General features: G+C 39.4%; 1 protein-coding gene across 1 annotated transcript in view; it reads right to left on the reverse strand.

Moving 5' to 3' along the window:
- The window catches only part of TENM3 (teneurin transmembrane protein 3), an 825,548-nt gene that overhangs the window by 70,798 nt on the left and 733,796 nt on the right, over positions 1-20,954 (reverse strand). The window contains 4 exon segments of the mRNA XM_078148915.1: positions 10,417-10,437; positions 11,244-11,493; positions 15,585-15,728; positions 17,167-17,434. Coding sequence (XP_078005041.1) covers positions 10,417-10,437; positions 11,244-11,493; positions 15,585-15,728; positions 17,167-17,434 — 683 coding nt within the window.

Below are 20,954 nucleotides of genomic sequence, written 5' to 3' on the forward strand. Positions count from 1 at the left end.
AATGGTTTTGAATATATTCTATATCTACCTGACAGTTATATTTAAATGTACTTATTGACATTTCTTCCTTTTTTGTGGACTGCAGGTTTTTTGAAGGCAGAAACATATCTTCTACTGGATAGCTCTGTTTGGAGGACATGCCCATGAGGCAGGTGATGTGATAGGAAGGGACCAGCCTCCCATACTTATTCCCTCTGTGATCATGGAAAGGTCACTTAACCTGAGACTCAGTGCCACCATCTGCAAAGAGGAGATAATGATGGCTGTTGTACCCACCTCCCAGGGCTGCTGTGAGGAACAAATGAGAGGATGCCATAAAGTACTTTGTAAATTTGAAAGTACAATTTGGATAAGAAAAGGACTGGCCCCATGATTTCATTAGCATACGGAGCTCTCAGTGAGGATACACCCCCTACTAATGCAGGTTGGCACCTTCAAATTCAACTAAGATTGATTTTTAAAAAGTTGTAATAGGGGAACAAAGACCATGTGACTGCATTTGGGAAGGGGCTCTGGGTCTCTGCCTCTGTTAAATAGCCCATTCCCATTCTACTGTGGTCAAGGCCTTCTTCCCCCAAATCATTAACACTAAGGTGCTACTGACATGATCAGTAAGGCATCCCCTTTAGGTAATGAGAATATGAGCTCCTTTTGAGGAAGGATTGTTTCATTCCTTGTATCCGTATTTGCAGCACCTTGCCCTGTCCCTGACAGTTCACTTTACTGTGAAGTTTGGATTCGGTCAAAGGGCTGCACTTGAGGACCTAGAGGGTCACATGTAGCCTCGAGGCTGCAGGTTCCCTGCCCCTGGTGGAGGTCCCTCCAGCTCTGGATCTGTATTCTCTGGTCTGTGCACTTATGGTGGTCAGCTTGTTTGCTCCATTAACATATAAATGACGTCAAGAGAAAGAGAAGAGAAGCCTTGTCATGTTGGGTGGTCCCTGCATGGCATTTCTTAACCTGAGAAGCTGTGGATGGATTTGAGGGGGTCCTTTAAGCTGGATGGGAAAATTACACTTGTATTTATATATAACTGGTTTCCTTTGTAACCATATGTATTTTATGCACTTAAAATTATTCTGAAAAGGGGCCTTTAGCCTTTTCTAGACTGCCAGAGGGGTGGAACATGACACACATAGACACAAAAGGTAAGAACCCTTGCTTGATGGTGAAATTATGGGAAAAAAATGGACAAGAATGATGCAGAAGGAGTATGCATGGGTGGACTGTGTCTGTGGAGGGATCACCTGTATCAATGAGACTGAAGATGCACTTGAATTTGGACAGATGCTGGATGCTGTCCTCTGCCCAAGATTAACCTCTTCAGATAAGCTCCCTGATGCAAAGCCTCAGCCTTATATAATGAAACTAGTTCTTTAGCCCAAACTCTTTCCACGTTAAAACCAAGATATGAATTGACGGCATGCTAACATGGCCTTTATACATTGAGAATAAAAGAACAGTGAAGTTTTTTGGGGGTGGTTTCAAGAAGACTGAAAATTTGAAACCAAAGAATTATACAGGAGGAGCCATGGAAAGAATCCTAAGATCACAGACTCAGAACTGCAAGAGGCTGGAGAGGACATCACATACAACCATGTCATTTGATAGGTAAAGAAATGACTTCCTCAGGGTCATGTCTGAGGCAGTATTTGAATCTGGATCACAGGTTACAGACCTAGAGCCGTAAGGGGCCTTAGTGGGCATCAACCTCCATTTATAACTGAAGACCCTGAGCTCCTGGGAGGTCACATGATTTTCCCAAGTTGGGATTTGAATCCAGGTCCTCTGTCTGCAGAGCCAGTGTTTTTTCCATTGTTAGGCAGCTCTTTCTGACTTCAAATCTTATGTTCTACCCACTATACATCACACTGCCTCCTACATCCAAAAGATAAATGGCCAGAAAAAGAGATGAGCCTTTCATCTAGAGGGAGTGAGGGATAACTGATGATAGTCTACGTGCTGTACTGGTCTCCATGGAATATCAAAAAGTCTAGAGCAGGAGTTATTAACTTAGGGTCTATGAAATTGTTTTTTGAAAAAATTTTGGTGATTGTATTTTGGTAGTTCTTTTCCTTTGTAATCTGTTTTTTATTTTATGCATTAAAAAAACCCCATTATTCTGAAAAAAGGGTACATTGGTTTCACCACAAGGGTTCATGATGCAGAAAACACTCAAGAACCACTGTTCTCAAGGAAGGGCCCTAGTAAAGGATTTACGGGAAGACAAGAATTGCAACAAAGGGGGTAATGGGTATCATTGTTGGGAGTGCCCGTATTGAGGAGAAAGGTAAGTATAGTGAGTGAAAATGGGCTGCAGCTGTCAGCTGGGGCTCAGGGGGTTTACAAATACATGTCTAATGAAAACCCATAGTTGCCTGCAGCAGGCACAACACTCTCTTGTTTCCAAAAAAATTGCCATTTTGGAAGGGTTTACATAATATTAAGGTTCTGGCTAATAGTGAAACCCAAGAAATACAGGTCAAGTGGAGATCCTTTAGTGCATGGTATTTCCATTCTTAACTCATCCCTGACTTGCTTAGATCACAGCAATTATCCAGAGATCAAGACAGAAGTTTTATTCTATTTGATATAGATAGGGTATCTATCAAAAATGGCTTGCTTGCTAATTTATTTTGTCATATTTCTTTTAAGTAGGGGAAGGATGGTTCCCAAAAAATGGACAACAGAAGAAGCAGGAGTCTTGTCATCTCACGGATCAGATGAATACTCTTTTGTAATTTACTGGCCTTGTTATTGGCACATATGGAGGTACATTTTCTTATGTATACAAAAGCAAAGTCACTGAATTGATAGCAACCAGATCACTTGGGTAAATTAGGGAATGTGAACTGTTTTTTTTTTTTTATTATAGCAGTTTGAGTTGAACATTATTGACTCAATAGGGAATAGTGAAGTAAGTTTATTAAGTTTGAGGCAGAAACTATACCATCTCTGAAAGAACAGAGAGATTTATAAAAGTATATGTTTCACAAGCTTCGGTTTACCCAGGACACTGAGAGCTCGGTGTGTGTGGAAAGAGGGGAGCCTTGGGTATCCCCTGACATCTTGGGATGAGGTTCTGGGACAGATGTGGATCCACCAGACCCTCTCTACCTAATCTCTTTCTTATTTTTCCTTCTCTACCCAGGGGCTCAGTAGGAAGAGATCCTGCACCTCTGAGAGTCAGAGCCTACACTGAGTCCATGTTCATAGGATCCAACAGGGCAGATAGCCCTGTCAAATGGCATTTAATCCTATATCTATGTTAACATCTTATCCATTCCTTATCCTTTGGCAGGTTTCCCAATCTCGTATTCCCTCATTTATTATCGTTCACAAAATCCTTTCTCCTCTTTCTCCACACACTCCAATTCATATTTACCTTAATATTACCCCTCCATAGTCTCTACCCATTTTTGCCCTCCCATTCCATTTTATCGTTTGCTCTCTTGTTAAAAAACTTTCTCTAGACATTCAGTTCTAGTCTCATAATTGTCTTTTCCTTACACCTACTTGCCACTTAGACTTCAGTTTATAAGTCAGTGTCCTCTCAAACACTAATCTCAGAGTTCATCAGTCTTCAACTCCCACGTCCTTCCTCTTCACTCCACTTCAGTCAAATACATGTAGGGAAGTAGTCTCTATCCCACCTACCACAGTGGCTTTCCTAAACTTTTTTTTTATCCCTTCTCTTCATCTTCTATCTCCCAGATGTCTCTGCCACAATTCCCATCTTCACTCCTGTCTCACAAGGAGAGGTGGCCCTTCTTGCCAAAATAAACCGTTCTAACTGCAGAAGTGATTCTATATTTTCCAGCACATTGCCATCTCTGTGATCCCCGGACTTTGATGAAAGAACCAAGGGCAAAGAGTACAGGTTGCAAAGAAGCAAATTTAGGCTTGATGTCAGAAAAAAAAAAAAGACAAAAAAACTTCCAGTTCCCACCCATCTTCTTCAACATATTCCTTCCTCTATCACTGCTACTATTATACTTATCTTTTATGTCCCTCTGTCTACTGGCTGCTTCTTTGCAAACATGTCTGTGTCTCCTCCATGTTCAAAAAAACCTCATTTGATGCATTCATCCTTTCTATCATCCTATTTCCTTTCTTTTGTGGATCAGTTCTTGAGAAGACCATTTCTGATATATAACTCTACTTCCTTTTCTCTCTTTCCCTTAACTCTACGTAGTCTGGCTTGTGATTTCCCCATTTAACAGAAACTTCTTTCTCCAAAGTTATTAAATAATCCTAAAATTGGCATATCTGATGCCATCTTTCGTGATGTCTCTGCAGCCTTTGACACTGCCAGGCACCCTTCTCCTTGACACTGTTTTCTCCTGCTTCTCTTCCCATTTGTTTGAACACTTCTCAGTCTTCTTTGCTGAATCTCTATCTGTGTCATGATCCCTAATACTGGAGGTTCCCCTAGGGTTCTATCATGAGTTCTCTTCTCTCTCATCACCTTCCATGGATTCAATTATCATCTCTAAGCTGGTGATTCTCAAATCTACTTTTCCAACCCTAATCTCTCTGCCTCAGACCTCCAGTCTCACATCTTCTGCTGCGAACTGGACATTTCAAATTGTATGTCCCATAGATATGTTAAACTGAACATATCACATATTGAGCACATTATCTTTGACTCCATCTTTCTCAACCTCCTAACTTTCCATATTTGAGAGTGCAATGATCCTCTGTCCCCTGGGCTCACAACCTGGGGTCATTCTGTCTCCATATGCAATCTATTGCCAAATCCAGTGGTTTTAACTTTTATAACATTTCTCATATGTATATCCTCTCCCTCCCTGTTGTTCCTCACACAACACGCTCCATCTCCCAACTGCAGACATTTTCACTGTCTGTCCCCCACGCCAGGAATGCTCTGCCTCCTCCCCTCTACCTCCTGGCTTCCCTGCCTTTCTGCAAGTCCTCATTAACATCTTACTTCCTAAAAGAAGCCCCTCCCAATGTCCCTTAATGCTCTCTATTGATCATATTCAGTTTATACTGATCATATCTTGTGTTTTCTCCTCCAACAGACTGTGAGTTTGTTGAAAGCAGGGACTGTCTTTTAACTTTCTTTGTATCCTCAGGGCTTAACACAGGGTCTAGCCTATAAGAAATGGCAATTATGATATGAACAATGTTTAGTCAGCTAGTAAACATAACTGTTCTACCTCCATGATGCAGAGCACTGAAATTCCCCTCTCCAACATAACCGATCATTCGATCTCTCCTAATCAGAGGACCTTGGTTCAAATCCTACTTCTGATGCTTATGTGCAAGTCATCTCACCTCTGGGGCTGAGAGTTATCATCTGTAATAAGAAGGGCATGGGCCTGAGGTCTCTTCTGGCTAAACATCTAACCTCCTTTCTGCCTCAGATGCTAATAAAACAAGGCTGCAGGTATGGCACTGCTCCTCAGGAGCAAGGCTAGGTTTATGCAGACATTTGAGGTAGCATTGACAGGGTATAAGAATGAAGCTGCGTTTTCTAAATTAACAGGGAGTGCCACTAGAAATGCATGGGGGACATTTTTGGCCGAAGATATTTTAGGTAGCAAGCACGGTCTGCTTAGGTCTTGTTTGCCTGTAGCAACCTATCTGCAATTCCTCTTTCAGTGGAATTTTGGGTTCTATCTGTTTGCTTTTCCTCATCCCTAACTGGTATGGACTAAGGTGGTGGGGGAACCTGCAGCCTTGAGGCTACATGTGGCCTTCTAGATCCTTAAGTGTGGCTTCTCAGTGAAAAGGCTGCCCTTGAGGATCTAGAAGGCAACAGGTTCCCCACCCTTGGTCTAGACTGCCAGAGTCTTTTACTACAATGCTCTACTAGCCTCCTCCATCCATCCCCTCACTCCTTTAACCTTCTGTCCTGGGGTCACTGGATAGACTGAGAGCTAAGATACCCCATCTTATAGATAGGTACTTGAGGCCAAGCAAGGTAAAGTGACTCATAAAGATGTTAAGCTCATATTCACAGTGACACAGGGAGGGGGGTGGTGTGTGTGGTAAATCCAGGTCCTGTAAGGAAGTGGGATAGAGTGCTAGACTTAGAGTCAGGAAGCCCAAGAGTTGAATCCCATTTTAGATTACCTACTACTTACATCACCCAGGGCAAGTTACTCAGACACTCAAGTCATGAATCCCCAAGGTACCGATGATCTCGCGTCGAGAAGTGAATGGTCTTTTCATTGCATCACAGTGTTATTTTAGTTCTGCTGCTCTCCGGTTCTAGGTAATGCCTGTTGTCTGCCTTTATCTGTTTCTGGGCTCTCCAGTATTATTGGAGAAACTTAGCAGTCAATAAATGAATGAATGAAATGATATTTATTTAACTGCTTACTTTGTGTAGACTCTGAAATTGCTTGGTTCTGAAAGTGCAAATTTATGTTACCTAATCTCAGGGTCTCAGTGCTATCCAGCAATTCTCTCATTCACCTCTTATCTACTCCTTTAGGAATTCCCAAACTGTTTGATTCTCTTTGAGCACCTTCATTTCACCTCTACTCTTTCTGTCATAGTGTTGCTTTGCTGAGATCAAAATTGCTCTGAAATCCCTGAAATCCCCAGCTTCTATCTTTCATACAGAGTTTGTGTTCAGAAAATAAAATGATCCTTCTCCCTACTAAGGGCACTCACTTCATTTGTGTCCTTCCAGTTTCCTGTTGATTTTCATTATTCCCTTTTGTATATCTTTCACTTCTTTTTCTATGCAGATTTTTTCCTCTTTGTCCATAAATTTGTGTATGTCTCCGCTATAGTTTAAAACCACAACGAAAACAACCACCACCCATTTCTCAACCTTGCTACCTACTGAAGTCATTCTCCCATCTTTTCATCTTCACTGTCAGAAAAAAGTAATTCCTAACTGTTGCTGCCACTTTCTCCCCACCATTCTTTTAGCCATTTGCCATCTGGATTCCATTCTCACCACTCAACAGGAACTCTTCTCCAAAAGTCACCCATGACCTCCAGTGTTTTTATTTTCCCCCTCAGCTTCACATTCCTTCACCCCTCTGCAGTATTTGATTCTTTGACCACCCCTCTTTCCTGGCTTTTCTTCCTCTTCTGTGCCCATTGAAGAAAATGTCTTCTTAAGTCCATAGAGTTGAAAAGGCCCTTGGAACTTATCCAATCTGACTCCATCTTACAGCTGAGAAAACTGAGGTCGAGTAAGATAAAGAGACCCAAGGTCACAGTTGTGGGAGAAAAATGGTTTAGAATTGAGGGCTCCTACTGTACCATATTGCCTTTCTTTTCATCATTTCTTCTATGGTAAGCCTGTCTACTCCTAAAGTATCATGGTTTAGGGGAAAAGGCACATGATTTGGGAGTCAGAGAGTAAAACCAGATTCTGGTTTTACTACTTAGTGACCTTCAGCAAGTAGAATCACAGATTTGCAACTAGAAAGGGTTAAAAGAGCAGTTTAGTCCAGTGTCAGATTTGTGGCACACAGGCTGGCAAACTCCCAATTGTAGTCCAAAATCATATTAAGATATACTTGTAAATGTTTAACAAAATTCAGTGCCCTTGTAGTGGTGGTCCCCTAGTAATGTCTTCCTTCATTACTTCTGCCTGTCAGAGAACTTCCTTTAACGGTCAGATCAAGTACAGTCTTCTCCATGAAGCCTTTCTTGATTTCTCAACTGCAAGAGCTTCTCCACTCCCCAGTTACCTTCATATCTATCTGTAGAAGCACAGAGAGATCTATTGTGTATGTGTAATCATATATTGTCTACATAGATATGTTGTCTCCCACTCCTAGACTGTAAGCTTCCTGAGGACAGACTTTCATTTTTGTCTTTGTATTCCCAGCAGCCATGCACAGAGCCTGGCACATATAAGATTAATTAATATTTGTTCTGATTGATTTCCAAAGATCACACAGTAACAAATAGCAAAAGCTGGTACCTAGGTCCTTGGCTTCTGTGTGCTGGCTCTGTCCAGTGTAGCTTCTCTTGACGAATGCTAAGGTCCCTTATAGCTCTATACCTGTGCTTCAAGCTACGACTGTATGACTTTTATGTGAATCACTGTTTTCAGGGTTTGTTTCCCTACCCCTGACCTCAGAACCTGCAATCCTGAATTGCCAGCCAGCTCCTTGGCACCTTTCTACCTGTGTAACTGATCTGATTATCCGGAGTTAAGAATGCCTTTGACATTACACTGTGTCTTTTTCAATCTTGTGTGGCTATATGATGAAAATCCAAACTAAGGTTACCATTTTAGACTTTATTTTTTTTGCCAGGTAGATTTCCTGTCTCAACCTCCTTGCTGCACCCCCCCCCCCCCCCCCCGTCTTTTTCTCAGGCCTGGATCTTGAGATGTGTTTTCTAGGCATCAGTGAGGCAGCCTCTTTAGCACCTGTTTCAGCTAAGTGTAGAGTGAGGTGCGGAGGTAGGAAAAGCTTTTGGGACTGCCTACAAGGTTGGAAACTTTTGCCTCAGCTTTAATCCTTGAATAATTCCTTCTTCCTCATATCTTACTGTTCAGGGAAATATGACTTCATGAGAATTCATATACAGACTCCTCTTGGAATTAAGAAAGTATCAACTACAAGTCAAATTCCATTACACTAATGCCAAAAACCTCTCCAAATTATTTTATGTTTCTTGAGCTTTGTACTGAGGAAGAGTTTCTTAGCTGAGTCAATAACTTCAGCTTGGAAATATGCTCGTCATACAGAGAGTTTATTTGGACACAGATTTAATCATTGGGTCCAAATGGAGGATTATTTAAAAAAGATTTAAGGAAAACGAATCTTTTAATCATTTAGTCTGCATTATTGTGAAAATTGGAATTTAAAAGGCATCTATCTTCGGAAAACAATGAAAGAGTCATTAGCTTACAGGACAAATCAATACCTTAAAACATCAATTCTTCACATCCTGTTCCTTTGCAAACATATTACTTTGACTGGTTGCTGATGTCAGTTCCTTTCAACAGACTTCCAGCACTAGTGAGCCATAGGGCATGTGAAGGGTTTTACACGCATTGCTTCATTTGTTCCTCACAACAACCCTGTGAGGTAGGTGTTCTTGTTGTCTCCATTTTATAGATGAGGAAATTGAGGCCCAGTGATTACACAGCTAGTTAAATGCCTAAGTCAGATTTCAAACTTGGGTCTTCTTGACTACAAAGTCTTGCAACCTGTACACCGTTCCATCTCCCTGCCACGTGTGAAAGACAAAAACAAGAACTCCTGCTTGGAAGGAAACTAGGGATTCCAGATGAGATGGGAGAGCATTGCAGGCAGAGGTGACAGACAGCCCAGCCAGGGCGAGACGGAATGCTGAGTTCTGGGAACAGGAACAGGCCAGTTTGGTTGAAAAAGTTAAATGGTTTTAACTCAAATGGAAAAACAAGTGAGCAAATAGAACCTATCAGCAGAATTACTGATTCCCTAGTCTCTTAGAAAGTTTGCTTCCCAACAATGCATTGTGCGTCATTTGAGGTTTCACATTGGTTTATTGACATCTTAATAGAAATAAATGTCAGGTTTGAGTGGAAAGTGCACTTCTTCATTCCTTCTCCTCGTACACAACAAAATAATACTCTATTGGGCTGCTGCCATCCCCTCTGCCTGTGCCAGCTCTGAGTCAATGGCTGGGTCAATGGGAGGGACATGTTTCCAAACTCTGTTGTATTATTTGGTTCTGAAATCTCCACTGCCTTCTTCATATTGACTGTATGGAACCAGAGAGGTAATTCAAGATAAAGCTGGGTAGGAATGTCAACCACTGACAGCCCCAGTGGTTTTGTTTGAAAAAATAAACATGTTGAAAGATAATTGGAACTTTCCTGAAAGGCCTTAAGTGGTTCACCCAGCCCCACTTACATTTTCCCCTCTACTCCTGGGTTGGGCTCATTTATTTTTGGCTAAGCTATTCACAGGGCACTAGTTGGTAAAATGGACAGAGTTCCTAGCCCGGAGTCAGGAGGACTCTTCTTTCCGACTTCAAATGCAACCTCAGATACTCACTAACTGTATGACCCTGGGCAAGTCACTTAATCCTGTTTGCCTCAGTTTCCTCAACTGTAAAATGAGCTAGAGAAGGAAATGGCAAACCACTACAGCATCTTTGCCAAGAAAAACTCAAATGGGGTCACGAAGAGTTGAACATGACTGAAAAACGACTGAACTCAAAAGCCATTCACAGAGACACAGCCCAAAAATAAATCTTTTTAAAGATATGGCCAGGAACAAGCATCCATCACTTTTACCACTTAACATTTGGAATAAACATAAGTTAAATGTTTACTTTTATAAAAGCTTAATCATTTTTCTGATATTAGGTCTCCTCTCATAATAAATTACTGGAAAAAAAGAACTGAGTTCAGAATGAATGCTTAAGAAGTAAAATGGGCAATGAAAACATAAAATCACCTTTAAATAATATGCTTACCTATGTCTAAAATCTTTATTTCTTGGGAGAAGCAGATAAAGAAAAGGTAAAAAAACAAAAGTTCAGTTAGAGAAAGTCAACAAAGAAGTTAAAGAATGAGTAACACAGATTTTTTTTAACAGAATATTGTTAATTTAACAGAAATAAGACTAGAAATGAATTTCAGAGTGAGACAAATTAATTTACTTATAAAGTAAGACATTGATTTTGACTGTTATAATATTTTGTTATTGCTCTTCCATTAACCAAGAAAAGTTTTGACAATAGCTCTGTAGTCAGTGGATTAAAAGAACCCTTGGAAACGCAGCCCTGGAGGATGGTGTTCCTGCTTATCTCACTGCCATGTCCTACCATTTAAGGCAGCTTCCTTAAACAGTTCACTCCTCAATTTCATCACTTGTGAAATGAGGGTAACGGTATCTATCAACCTATATCACAAGGTTGTTCTGAAGGAAATTAAAGTGATTATAAACACTCAGCCATATCCCCCCAGCGTGCTAGTTGCTCAATGGAGCCAATGAGGAATTTTTATATTGGTCCGTTAGGGGACCATTCAGCAAAGTCCTGGTAAACCATGTTAATGGCCTGACAGAATGAATATACTTAAACCTGGCCTTTTTCTGACCCCCACAAAGGACCTAACATTCCTAGGGACTAATTTAAACACTTGGAAGATCTGTCTGGATAAACAGTTTAGTAACTTAAGACTCAACTTTTTTTTTTAAGCTGTTTCCCTTTTGTATTAAAATGTCAAAAAAGTATTAATTTGAATTCATTATACAAAGTGGCATTTCAACCATCCCCAAATTAAGGAAAGACATACATACCTCAGTTCCAGAACGCTAGTTACATTCCCAGAAGGGAATATCCGCCGTACGTAGTTGAAATCCCCTACGTACAGGCTGCCATCAATCCCACAGGCCAAAGCGGCCGGAGCTAGGAGCTTGTTTCCGTCAGCTTGACCATTGCAGCTTGGGCATGAAATGCTGCGCCTCCGTCCGTTGCCCATGATACTACTGACCACTGGAGGTTGTTGAGAAATGAACTGATTTTCCCCATTTCCCTTGTAGAGTATACCTGTAGAACAGACACGTTCATTTTTTCCTTTTATTAAAAGAAATCCCTTGAAAAATTATACCTTTAAAAATACTCATCTTCTACCATCTCCTGCATCTTAGACTTGGATGGGAAAATGTTTAATTTAAAATTAAAGCAGTATATGGTGAAAATTTTTTTTCGTGGTTAAAAGTACTAAGCAATAAATGACAAATGTGTTTTATAGCAAAAATTGTAGTTGGCTAATAACTGAAATGAACCTTGGAAAGAGCTGATTCTGTTGATTAACTATATTTTAGGATAACTGATGCAGACATGTGGGTTTATAAGAGTATTAATAATAGCTAGCACTTATATAGCACTTATACAGTATTTAGCTATATATAGGGCACTGTGCTAAGTGCTTAATAATTATTATCTTATTTAATGCTCACAATAATCTTGGTACTATTATTATGTCCATTTTACAGATGAGGAAATTGAGGCAAATGAAAGTTAAGTGACTTGATATACAGCTAGGAAGTTCTGGAGGCTATATTTGTGAACTGAGGTCTTCATGACTTTTTTTTTAAAAATAATAGAGCCCAGTGTTCTATATCCACTACACCGCCTCGCTGCCCATTGTATAAAAAAAAAATGGAGCCAAAAACGTATGTGACATCATAAGTATAGATCTGGAAGAGACCTCATACCATCTAGTGCAGTTCCCTTATTTTAGATATGAGGAAACTGAGGCCTACAGATGCTAAGGGGTTTGCTTACACAGGGAGGAAGGATGAAAGATGGAATTTGAACCTTAGTCTCTGACACTTCTCAGGCTGTTACTCTGCCAAGATGGCAGAGTAAAAGCAGTGCTTGTTTGAGCTCTCCCCCAAATCCCTCAAAATACTATAAAAATAGCTCTAAACAAATTCTGAAGCAGCAGAACCCACAAAAAGACAGAGTGAAGCAAATTTCTTCATGGACAGATGACATTTTTAACTCATGAGACCTTTGTCAGTATTAGGGTAGTTGGAGGAAAAAAATTATATGTATGTATAGATAGAGAGAGGGCACAGGGTGAGTTGAAGATTAAGGGGTCATATCTGGAGAATAAAATTAAGGGATGAAAGAGGATTATACTCAGAGAAGAAAGGGAGAGGTAGAATGGGTAAATTATCTCACAAAAAAAAGAAAAGAAAAGAAAAGTGTCTTGCAGTGGAGGGGAAATGGGGGAGGGTGAGAGGGAATGAGTGAATCTTATTCTCATAGGATTTGGCTTAAGGAGGGAATAACATACACATTGAATTGGGTATGGAAATCTGTCTTACCCTACAGGAAAATAGGGGGAGAAGGGGATAAGAGAGCAGGATAGAGAGGAGGGCAGATTGGGAAAGGGGGTAATCAGAAGCAAATACTTCTGAGGAGGGACAAGGTCAAAAGAAAGAATAGAATAAGTGGGAGGGCAGGATAGGATGAAGGGAAGTAGAGTTAGTTTTTCACAACATGTCTACTGTGGAAGTGTTTTGCATAACTGCACATGTATAACCTATACTGAGTTGCTTGCCTTTTCAATGAGGGTGGGTGGGGAGGGAGGAAGGGATAAAATTTGAAACCTAAAGTTTTAAAAACATATGTTTAAAAAAAAATGTTTTCACATGCTACTGGGAAATAAGAAATACAGGAAATGGGGTAAAGAACTCTATCCTGCCCTACAGGAAGATAGAAGGGAAAGGGGAGAAGAGAAGGGGGGAGAGAAAGAAGAGAGGGCAGAATAGGGGAAAGGGATTCAGAATGCATGCCATCTTGGGGAGGGGGAGATGGGGAGAAAATTTGGAACTCAGTCTTGTGGAAGTAAATGTTGAAAACTAAAAATAAAAAGAAATTAAAAAGTCAATGCTTATCTGAACATCGCTATACCTTAAAAGGATTTTATTTTTTTTGCTTAAAATTTTATATTTGACAAGTCTATATGTATATCTAACTTTTCAACATGTATACAGGATGAATGTTATGGGGAAAAGTGCTATGGAAGCTCAGCCTGCTCTTTACTTTCATACCTTAAAACAGAATTCAGTTTAAAGCTTTTGTTGTTATTATTAGTAGTAATTACTACCAGCACATATTTATTAGATTTGTAAAGTATTTTCCTGAAAATAACCCAGAGAAGGGTAGCAAAAAACATTATTACCATTTTGTAGATGAGAGAACTGAGGCTTGGGTAGGTTAAATATCTATGAAAACAAAATGCAATGAGCATTCTGTTTATAGTTTTCAAAAAAAAAAAGAAAAATCTTAACACAGAATTGTACATACATCAGACTTGGAAACTTTTTTAAAAGTTGAGATTCTTTAACTGTTATAAATCAGAGGTCAGTGAATCGTTCCCAAAGGGCCAAATTTGGCTCACTATGAGTAGGCCGTAGAAACCAGGGCGCTGGCTGGATTTGGCCTACGGATTCTGCTAAGGATCTGCGACTTAGTCACAGTGCACCCTACTGATGGTCTGTTATCATTGCTGGGTGCATGTGCCCAAATCTTAGCTTGTTACAATTTGACTAACCTGCTTTATGCTTTCCGGTTATGTGTGTTTTATTGACTAGACTGAATTTCAAAGCAGCTCTTTAGCCAATGGTTATGTTTCTTTGCTGATTTGCAAATACTACCAAACCGTAAGAAATCAGGCAAAAAAATCACATTACACCAATAGGAGTTATTTTTAACTGCTCTTATTTACATTAAGAAATTAAGAAGGATAGGTGGCACATGGATAGAGCACCGGCACTGGAGTCAGGAGGATCTGAGTTCAAATCTGGCCTCAGACCAAACACTTGACACTTACTAGCTGTGTGACCTTGGGTAAATACTTAACCCCAACTGCCTTAAAAAAATTAAGAAGGATGAAATAGACTTGAAGAAAGAAAATCTAAGTATGGCTGCAAAATAATAACATATAGTTTACCAGGACACAAAACAGAATCCATTAATCTTTCTTCTTTAGGCTACATAATTTTCAGCAATCATGGAGTTCCAATTTTGCAAAAAGACCTTATTTCTATAATGTTTTTCAGAAGAATTCTGACATGTCAGCACACTGCTCACTGCACCTGATTTATTCAACTATTACTTTGAAATACTGGCCCTTCTGAACAGTCCTCTGTTATGACAGAATGGAAGGATAAGTGTTGGAATATTTATTTCCATGTTTCAGGGTGCTCACCTAAGCACCTGCTGCAGTCTACATTTTTGCCTATTTCTGCTCCTCAAATTTCCATAGCTCATCCACTTGTTATGGCTAGAAATCATTTTGTTTATTCAGTTAGACACACATCACTTTGAAAAGTCACTACTTGTCAGGCTCAACTCTTGGATATAATTTAAAGTCACAATTCACCATGTGAATTAAAGTTGACTCATCTTTTTAAATAATTTTTCTGTCAAGTTTGCAAATATTTTTTGTGATGGTCTAGTTCTCACATTTGACTTGATGTCTGAATTCATGTGAAGCATCTCTGCTTGATCTTTTACTGAACACCGAGTGTCAGTAAAGCTATATAAAAGTATCACATTAATCTATCACTTCTTGTAATTTAAGATTAATATCCGAGTTTAGTCTATCATAAAATCATATAATTTAGGGTTACAAGGGCCCTTAGAGATTATTTAACCCCAACCCGTCCTAGGTGATGTCTCAGGGTGATGACCTTTAGTTTTCAAAAGGCTATGACAGATGAATGCTAAGTCTGAAATGTCCTACCAATGTAGAATGGCTTTTGGTTTGTGTATACTGATGGATTTTGAGTCTCTGAACCAACGAACAGCAGATTAGCTAGGTTTAGAGAGGCTCATTACTACAGGGCTGGTCATCTGGAGATTAATTTTTAACTTTGAAAGGATTCCGTATGCATATACATTGTAGATCCTTAAGGAATGAAACAAATACCATTACACTGAGATTTGCAAATAAATCTTTAAATAATCCTGGAGAGGAATCAAGGAGAAAAACAAAACCAAAAAAACCACAAACATGACCTACTTTCTCCCTTCATTTGTATGATAAAGTAATTTGAAATCTGTTTTAAAATAGTCTTAAATTTTTCCCCCTTTTTTACTAGTGATAGGAAACATCTTACCATTTTGAACATCCAGTACATGATGTTTATCTAGTGTCCAACCACCCATATTGGATGCATCCAATTCATAGCCTTGCAAAATGGCGGTTCTCTTTTCCCACAGAGTTAGGTCCAAACAAGATTCATATTCATATCCAACAGACACTGGAATAACAACAAATCACATTTAATCTTCCCAACTACAGGTAGAAATGCACTTATTATTATTATTTTGCTAATTTTTCATGTATTCTGGAGCTACCATACTTCTTCCATTTATCTTGTGAAAACAAATTTGTCTTGATAATTCAGAAAATGTAAACATTTTCAATTAAAATAAAAAAAAACCATAGTCCCTTGAGATTTTTCAATGACTTAAAAGAGCACCCCAAAAATTTTCCTGCAATATTCTGACACCAAAGGTTGTATCCAGAAAATACAAAGTGAAGTAGAGGTCTGGGAATTGATCATTCAGAATTCACTGTATGATTATAACTAAAAATCAAAAATGATAACCAAATTCTTCTTGCTATTCCATTTCTAATATTGTTAAGTGATAAGACTACTGGAAACAAATGGGATTACTGTCTTCATATGTTAATATTGGAATTGAATGTAAGTAATTGAGTAATAAATTGGCAAGCTTGACAGTAAAAATGAAGGTTTCATTGCAGGATTCAAATCATTCCAACAGACAATTATTAAATTCCTGTGATATGTAAGACACTGTGCTAGCCCATACTAAGAGGAAACATCAGAGCTTTATAGTGTACTCAAAATGAAAGAAAGAAACCCCAATTATGTGGTTACATGAACTGGATAACTCGGGTCCTAGAAAGATGTTTTCATCTTAAATATTACTGACATTTCAGCCTGAAATAAGTTACAGAACACAAATTCCCCATGCCCTAAATACTTCCCACTCTGAGCTTGTTTTCTGATGCTCTGGGCCTGACGCTATGCCAATGTACATACCAAGTTCAACTACTCTGACCGTATCATCCAGTCAATTCACTTCAACAACTCGTTTGACTTGATTTTTTTTTCTTTTTCTATTTAATTGATTTGCTGCTTGAGTAAAGTGACTGTTCATTCAGTTTGGGTTAAGTGATTGAGCTGATTTGGGATTTAGACCTAGCTGAGATATCTTCTACTATTAAATGTCACTCTGACAAGGTGATTGATCCAAATGGAAGAAATGCAGGGGAGAAAAAAAGGAAGGAGAAAATACAGAAAAAAACCCAAAGAAATAATACATGAAGTAAGGCAGGGAAAAATAGAGAAGAAAGGACAATGGAGGGAAGAAATACAGATAAATAAGGGGGGAAAGACATGACATTTCACCCAAGCTCTTCTGGGACACAATCTTTACTCCAAAAAAGAAAGAGGCATCTTCTTTCTCTCATATCGTACACTTATCATTTCTCTACAGAATGCTATGCACCAGGTAGGACATACCTTTCTCCAGCATTTCTCCCTTTCTGATTGATGGCTACTGAATTTCCATGAGCTATTGTTGGTTCTGTAATCATTATGAATTTGAAGTAAAAGTTAAAATGAAGGTAGTAAAAAATAAACAACCTGCAACATCTATGGAACTCACCAACAGCTTCAGACAAACCATAGACTTTCTGATTATACGCATCGGTCTTGTCCCATATGAATGTGTATGCAAGATTCGGTGAAGCTGGGAACCATTTTTGAAAGAGTCTTCCTACTACTGCCACCATCAGATGAACTTTCATTAGATTGAATGGTATAACAGACTGAGTCATGGTGATCTTCAAGACTGACTTGTACCCTGCCGCTCGGGAGCTCAAATAGGAGAGTTTCAGGTCTGTTCCTGGAATCAGAGTATCTTCATGAAGTACCTAAGTTACAAATAAAACAGATTAAAAAATATCAGTTACACTTGATGCATTTGCTGCAGTGGAAAACAAAAATCCCCCAGTTGCAAAACAAGGCATTAGAGAGTAAATAAACCAGACATGAAGCAGAGATTTCAGTGGTCTTAGGATCATAAATTTAGAATTGGAAATGACAATGCAGGCCCTGTATTTCAACTCCTTCATTTACATTGGAGGAAACTTAGGTGAGGCAGGTTGAATGACTTGCCCAAGGTCATATCTATTGCTAGTATAGGAAACAGGATTGGACCCAGGTTTTCTGACTGCAGAATCAAAGCTGTTTCTACTGTTCAGTATTGGTCATATTTATTTGGTAATTAATATGAACAATTCATTCTGTGACAATATGTGTAATCTAAAGTATTACAAAAGCATATCAAGAAAAGTCATTCATTGATTTGTTATTCTAGTAATATAAATTACACAGACTTTTCAGCCCTCTGTTACCTGCTGCCCTTTACCTGTCTGTTACTTCAGAGTCACATCTGATGCTGGTAGAACCAACAGTGAATCCCCTAACTCTGAGGTTTCACCTCACACTCGACAAACTGGCAAAGATAACAAAAATGGGAATAGGCAATGTTGGAGGGGCCGTGACAGACAGGTCCTCTGCTGTACTGTTGATGGGGCAGTGAAGTGGTTCGATCATTCTGGAAAGCGACTTGGAATAATGCTAAGAAACTGACCAGAAGGCCCTTGATCCAGAGATTCTGCTGCTAGTTAGTATATACTCTGAGAAGGCCAATGAGTTTTGAAAAATTCCCCTCCAGGGGCAGCTAAGTGGTACAGTGGATAGAGCACTGGCCCTGGAGTCAGGAGGAACAGAGTTCAAATCTGGCTTCAGACACAACACCTGGGCAAGTGACCCTGGGCAAGTGACTGAACCCCAACTCCCTCACCAAGAAAAAATTCCCTTCCATACTCAAATATTTATAGCAAGCAGCACTTTTTTTGTGGTCAAAGCAAAAAGCACAGTCCCTGCTCACAATCTTAATAGAGGAAACAATGTGTTACAACTGTGTATGTACAAGCTACAGTGCAAACGAGAAGTAATCTCAGATGGAAGGTGCTAATAGCATTTAGGGCTGGAGTGGGGCAGAGATGAAACCAAGGAAGGTCACTTGCAGAAGGTAGAATTTTGAGGTGAGAAGCAGGTCACAGAAACTAGAAGATAGAGCATTCCAGGCATATGGGACAGCCAGTGAAAATGCCCTGCTTGGGAGACGGAGTGTTGTGTGAGAAGAATAGCAAAAAGGCCACTGTTACTGGATTGTTGAGAATGCAAAGGGATGTACAGTGTTAAAAAGACTAGGAATGCATAGGAAGGAGGCAGGGTGTGAAGGACTTTAATAGCCAGAGGATTTTCTCTTTCATCCTAGGGGCAATAAGGAGGTGCTGGCATTTACTGAATAGGAACATGCAACAGTCAGATCTGTACTTCAGGACGATCACTTTGACAGCTGCTAAGAACTGGAAACAGGGTGGATGCCCATCAGCTAGGGAATAGCTGACCAAATGTGGTACATGGATAAAAGGGAAATTACTGTGCTGTAAAAAGTGATAGATATAGTGATTATAGAGATTCTTGGGAAAACATATGAACTGATATGAAGTAAAGTAACACTAGAAAAAACATGCGTAATGGGCACTAACAGTGTAAATGGAAAGAACAGTAAAAAAAGTCAAAATTAAATGCTGTAAAATTAATATTAATAAATTTGATCCGAAAGAAATGACATGAGAAGAGACCACCCCAATTTCTTTAGAGGTGGGAGACTCCAGGTGTGGAATGATGCATACAATACTAGCCTTTGCTGATGCATGTTGGTTAGCTTTGTTGAATCATTTTTCCCTCTTTTAAAAAGTCTGTTACAAGGAATGATGGAGAAGGGGAGGGATATATCGGGCAAACAGTAACGGTGTGCTGAGGCCAATCTGTACTGGTTTGCAACAGTTAATTGTAAACTGGCGAACTCTATAAATCGAGGCCTGATTTACTGTTTTGTTGATTATCTAGACTTAAGAAAGTGATGGAGAAAATGTTAATAATGCGTATTAAACTTCAAAGTTTTGCCATGAATACATTTTTGGGGGTACAGCTGGTTGTAAAACATGTACAAAAGCACACCACTGGAAATAGGTGATATAAAAAGAAAATACATACATTAAAATTTATATTCTTTTTTAAAAAAGAGTCTTGGTTGCTTGATTCAAAGGTACTTCTGGAAAGTACCAAAAGATATATGATCTGATTGGCTGAGATCACAGATACAAAGGTCTAGTAGTTAAAGAAGAGAACCAAGTTGATTGGACTATTTTGTAAAACAAACCTATGATTTGGCCTTCATTAGCTACCTGATGAAAAATTGTTAGATTATTCTAGAATCACAACATTTTCATAATTGGGAGGGAGTTTGCAGTTCATGTAGTCTAACCATATCTGAAAAAAAAAAGCGCTTGAGTTATTTTTAATCTAACCTTTAGAATGAAAACTTCTGGCAAGAGGGAACTTGCTGGCTCCTGGTGCAGGCCCATTAGGAAACTAATCACCTTTGTTGGACAGTCATGTCTGACTATTTTTGATCCCATTTGGGCTTTCTTTGGGAAAGATGCTGGAGTGGTTTGCCATTTCCTTCTCCAGCTCATTTTACAGATGAGGAAACTGAGGCAAACAAAGTGAAGTGATTTGCCCAGGGTCACATAGCGAGGAAGTATCTGACGCCAGATTTGAACTCAGAAAGATGAGTCTTCCTGGTTCCAAGCCCTGCATTTTACTCACTGCACCACCTAGCTATCCCCCTATAAGTTAAATCTCCCTCTTTGCAATTTCTACCCATTTGTTCTCATACTTTGTTATGGGACAAAGTAGGATGAGTCTGATACCTCTTCTATGCGATATCCCTTTAAATACTTAAAAGACAGCTCTTAGTACTGTTGGCCCCAGTCTTCTCTTTTCCAGGTTAAACATCCCCAATTTCTTCAGTCTATTCTCACATCACTGACTTAAGGTCTTTGCCATCTTAGTTGTGCTCTGTTGAATCCTCTTCAGTTTATCAGGTGTTGCTCTGGAAATGTGGCATCCAGAACTGAACCCAGTACTTTCTGTGCTGTTTGGACAAGGCTGGGTCCCGTGAGACTTTCATCTCTGTAGTTCAGTATGGCATCTCATTTCCGTATAGCCTAAAACTGCATTAGCTTTCTTAGCTTCCATATCACATGACTGACTCATAGTGAGCTCAATATATGTACCCCAGATGTCTTTTCCCATGCTGTTTTGATCATTTATGAATAACTCCTTGTTCCTGATGGGGAATTGTAGTCTGTGTACAGGCCCCATAACCAGCAGAATTCTTTAGTAGTTTAGTACCTTCCTTAAGGAAGGCCTAAAAGGTCGACACAATAGACTCTGTTTTCCATTTTCCACTGGTGAGGGTATGATTCTGAAGAAGTTAAGGCTGGAAAAGAAAACTGAGGCTCAGAGAGC

Source organism: Phascolarctos cinereus, unplaced genomic scaffold (genome assembly GCF_003287225.1).
Source record: "Phascolarctos cinereus isolate Bilbo 61053 unplaced genomic scaffold, phaCin_HiC Scaffold_9;HRSCAF=440, whole genome shotgun sequence".
NCBI classification, from domain to species: Eukaryota; Metazoa; Chordata; class Mammalia; order Diprotodontia; family Phascolarctidae; genus Phascolarctos; species Phascolarctos cinereus.